Genomic DNA, 4,932 nt, shown 5'->3' on the forward strand with positions numbered 1-4,932 from the left:
AGTTAAAACTGAGTTCAGCCAGAGGCGTATGTCAGATTATCAGCAGACAGGCTTGACCCGATTAGGAAACTATTCTTCAAGAATAAGGAGGAAGCACAAGCCCAGACTGATTCCTCATGAAGAGTGTGAAAGTGAGGAGAAATATTCTTGTGCTTGTCAGGCTGGATGAAAGTTATCTATGGAAATGAAACAAAGACTCTGAAACTAGAATTTACTCTCCATTCAAATTTTAAACCTATGGAATATTAATTCTAGAGGACAATTACTCATACTATTATTCATGCTAATTAAAGTAACCTTACTATAGCCCAAACTTCATACACACACCCACATTTATTCTGCGCTGAAAATCACCCTATGGATAATAGAAAAGAACATCAATAGTGTAGAGAAGGCACCATAGCTGTGACAAACAGCATTACTGCCAAAAGCGAGACAGCGGGGCCGACTACTGAATAGAGACAGTTCATTTGGGAATATGAACTCATGTGGTAAGCATCTGTCCTGCTTAATGCTTAAGTGTCCTTGAGCAGGATACAGAATCCATTTCAAGCCCAGGAATGCTGCTCTGTAGCTGACCCTGACCTCTGACCTCTTTCTGGGGGTGGTCAAGCAGAGGCAATCCCTCTGCAGGGAGCCATAATGTGTCTCATTAGCATGCTTTACGATCTGTGAGTATGAGGGGGACACAACACAAATCACAAACCTTAACTACATTATTTGTTTCTGTGTATCCATTAGAATGGCGTTGAATGATGCCTCACTATGGGCTCCACCACATACGGTGAAATCTACATATTGGATTGTTCCTGATCAAGCCAACAAGGCAGAGGGTTTCTGTAGCTTCAACCAGAGGCTTAAGGCTCTGGGACGCAGGTGTCTTAACACTGTATCCCTCTCAGTCACTCTTACAGGCACTAGATTAAGCCACTTAGTACATGGCATTGAGCTGACACGCATGGTTTGCCTCGCCATGATAGGGCAGAGACAGCCATGTGTGTCATTTTCTCTGCACTATGGAGCTGATGGAGCAAAAGAGGCAAGATAATGACAAAGGCAATTTTTTTATGTTCTGAGAGAAGCTGATTGAAGAAATGGAACCACTCACCAAGGCTCTTCACTGAAGGGAATATCAATTTTATTTTTTATATATAAATTCAAGCGCAGTATTTGTAAATGGAACTGTGTCAAACAGTGCCTTCGATCCTTTTTCAAGGTATCAAAATGGATGGCGGATTTATGGATCGGGGTGGACAGATACCTTCTTTGCGCATGCCAACGCGGAAACACTTCTTCAGACGACAGTACTGACACTGGTTCCTGTGGTGCTGGTCAATCTGACACTCTCTGTTTGACCTGAGAACATAAACAAGACGATTACGCGACCATTAGGTGATTGATTGTTACTGAATTTATTTAGAGTTTTTGCAACTGAAACAAATCATTTAGCACTAATTCAATAGTCAGACTGTGTGATCTGCTTTCAACTCGACAAGTGTTTTTTCCGATTTTACTCTGGTTTTCATGCAGATGATGCAAACTTACTGACAAATGTGTAACAAATCTACTTTATTGCTCAATGATGCAAAGTCTGAAAAACATTTGAATCTTCAATATGTAATAATATGAATCTAATCAAAAATGAAAAAGCTGTTATATATGCATTATATTTACAAATGGCTAAAGGTGACATCATCATGCTTAGAAAGTAGATTGTATCGTTCAATTTTACTTCCCAAAATCTCAACTTATTTACGTATAGTGTACAACAAACACTTTCATTCAAAAACTCACTTTTTTGATAATCAGTTAATAGTTTTGGTCATTTTTAAAGCAATATATGCCAAAGATTCTCTGCCTCGCATCATTTCAAATGTGATATGTTGCTGCTTTTCTTTTCATATATAATTTTAAATTAAATGTTTACCTGTTGGACTTTTGTGAGACAAAAGAAATGGGAAGACAACATCTTGGGGTCTGAGAAATTGCGACAGGCAATTTTTCACTATTTGGCGTTTCATAGACTTAAATTAAGATTAATATATAAAGAAAATCATCATTAAGTGCAGCCCTAAACTCAATATCATAATTATGGAACATTAACCAATACAGTCATATAGTTTTACAGTTTATCTTTCCATATAATTAATGACAACAGTCTTTGTTTAATTCAACAATGTGGATATGCATATAGCTCTAGATCATAGGGACACCTTTATTTATGGTTCTTTGTACGACATGTTTCAGTTGTTTGCCCTGGAGCTGGAGAAAGCATATTCAATTCACTTGTTTTATCTGACCAAGAGACCAAAAATAACGTATTCAGTGACCTATCATACAAGACAAAAAAAAAGGCAGAACATTCTCACATTTGAGAGGCTGGAACTAGACAATGCTTGGCATTTTAGTTTGGAAAATGACTCAAATGATTAGCATAGTAGAAGTTACAGTTGCTGACTAGTTTTTGTTAATTGACTAATTATTTCAGCTCTATCAGACACCATTAAGAAGACACGTTGCCCGGCTGTAACAGATCTGCACAAAGATACATTTTCTTTATGCATGATTCATTCAGGGATATTTTGCTTGAAAAATATTTTTCAAAAAGAACTTAAGTAAAAACTAAACAAATGGCAGTAATAAATCATGTAAGGCAGGGACCCCCTACTACATATGCTGCATTAAAATGAGTTGCACATTAAATCGACCTAAAGGCCTATACATACAGCTTTGTTATGGTTCACACAATACTAAGATATTACAAGGATCATTATTAACATATTCACAGGTTTATACATCATATTTTGATGTTAATCATGCATTTGGATGGCACATTGAATCCTTCAGCTCAGTTGTATCTGTGCATGGCTACTTAGTGGCTACCTTGTCTATCATTAGTGTTGTGTAAATGTATTTATTTATTCATTTCATAAATGTATCTCTGTTAATAATAATAATACGTTGTATTTGTGATAATGTGTATTCCCAGACAAATTTTGAAGAAAAAAAACTTTGGAATAAGGATCAAACAATCTGTCTCTGACCCTTTTTTCCCTGTTAAGAGTGCATCAACACTGACACAAGACTCACGTGTTGTTGGAACTACATCAGAAAGACAGCAGCCATATGTATGACTCAATTATCTATATTTGTATAACCAAGTGGAGCTATGGTGTCGGTTACATTGTATGCATTGTATGTGTAATCATCAGACTAACAATTACCCACAATGCCTCTCTCACCTGCAAGTGTAGCTGAGGTTGCGTCTGACGCTCCTCTTGAAGAAACTCTTGCAGCCCTCGCACGTGAACACGCCGTAATGTTTCCCGCTGGACTTGTCCCCGCACACCACGCAGTCCACCACGCAGGACTTGTCGTCGTCTCCGGCCTCCATGTCGCTTCCTCCAGCCTGCGGAGAACCGTCCTCCTCTTCTCCCCTCAGGTAGCTCTTGTTGTCCCCCAGCCCGTTGGTGCCCCCATTGGGATCTCCCCAGCCCCCACTCACCATGGCCATCGCTTGGTTACCGAACCACGGCAGGAGAAAATGGGACAGGCAGCCAAAAGATGTCTGGCTGCTGTCAAGGTAACATAAATATATATATATAAATATATATAAAAAAGTGTGTTTCCCCTCCTCTCTCACCCGGAGAAAATCAGTATTTTCCTGTTTACCTGTGCTCTCATGTGTTAATGAAACTACACTAAATGAACTGAGAAAATAAAAAGTCCTCTGGCTAAACAAGCAGATGTCAATGAGGGTGAAAAAAAAAAATATATAGGCTACAGCATTGAGTAGGAAGGTGATTGCCAGAAAAACACAGTTCAGTCTCCTCCCACTCCACTATGACCTGGAAACAGTCTCAGTGTGGCAACTTTTAGTTTTGCATTCCTGTGGATTTCAATCTTCCTCTTTTCTTCTTGTTCTCCAACTGGTATCCTCTGTGTTGTTGTTTTTGTCCTTTTTTATGTATTATTATTATTATTCAAAATCGATTTCCTGAGATTAAAAGAAGAGGAGCCTGCTCGATCTGCTGCTGCTGCTGCTGCTTCACCCCGGGGGGAACCTTTACAGAAAAAGGAAACAATGGGTCAAAACATAACAGTGCAAATCCCCCTAAAAAGAAAAAGAGAGAGAGAGAAGCGACGGCAGTGAAAGACGTGCGAGCAAAAATGTGACATGAGGTGTAAATGTCCTCCCCTCTCACACTCGGCAGCAGCTCTGTCTCTGTAGCAGCAACAGTAATGGCTGAAAAAGGACCTCGGTGAAGCTCGCCTTAGCACATGCCCGGAGAGGCTTTGACCAACCCTCTTAAAGCACCCCTTACACTGAATTTACCTTCGCTCTCACATCATGTCATTCCTCATTTAAAGCAGCTGTCTACCATAAGATTCACCTCTATATCCTTCTAGAAATGCTGTCAATCTTACCTTTTTAATGTGCTGTGTCTTACTGGATAATAAATCCTCTTCTTGCTCTAGATCTCCCCTCCATCCAGCCAGGGTGAAAGCACAGACACAGCTCTTCTATTATGCTGTAATCCTCTCAGCGGCGGCAGCATTGTGACTCACAACGAAGGCTTTCCACATCAAGTAAAAAAAAAAAATTAAAAAAAACCCAAGTTGATGTCCACACAACAACATCAACATCATGTGGTTGTGAGCTCGCTTCTTCTTCTCCAAGGCACCCTCGCCTCCAAAATACACAACACGAGTTAGATCCTCAACACAAGGAAGTGCTCTCTCTCTCTCTCCCTCTCCCTCTCTCTCTCTCTCTCTCTCTCTCTCTCTCTCTCTCTCTCTCTTTCTCTCTCTCTCTCTCTCTAGTGCTCGGTTGTGTGACGATTTCCTCTGTGCTGCTTCCTTTCCCAAAACAACACACATACACACAAAAAATAAATCAAGGAAGCAGGAGAGTGTCGGTGTGCTCAGCCC

The 4,932-nt window shown here is 40.0% G+C and overlaps 1 protein-coding gene across 1 annotated transcript in view; it reads right to left on the reverse strand.

Moving 5' to 3' along the window:
* Positions 1-4,690, reverse strand: part of LOC310957903 (nuclear receptor subfamily 2 group F member 6-like) — an 8,950-nt gene extending 4,260 nt beyond the window's left edge. The window contains exons 1-4 of the mRNA XM_083928643.1: positions 4,429-4,690; positions 3,243-4,064; positions 1,262-1,356; positions 539-627 (exon numbers count right to left, since the gene is read on the reverse strand). Of these exons, the coding sequence (XP_083784769.1) occupies positions 539-627; positions 1,262-1,356; positions 3,243-3,514 (456 nt within the window). The 5' untranslated portion in view covers positions 3,515-4,064; positions 4,429-4,690. The remainder of the gene's footprint in view (positions 1-538; positions 628-1,261; positions 1,357-3,242; positions 4,065-4,428) is intronic.
* Positions 4,691-4,932: the final 242 nt, after the last annotated feature.

The sequence above is a fragment of the Echiichthys vipera genome, assembly GCF_963691815.1.
Source record: "Echiichthys vipera genome assembly, chromosome: 15".
Taxonomy (NCBI): domain Eukaryota; kingdom Metazoa; phylum Chordata; class Actinopteri; order Perciformes; family Trachinidae; genus Echiichthys; species Echiichthys vipera.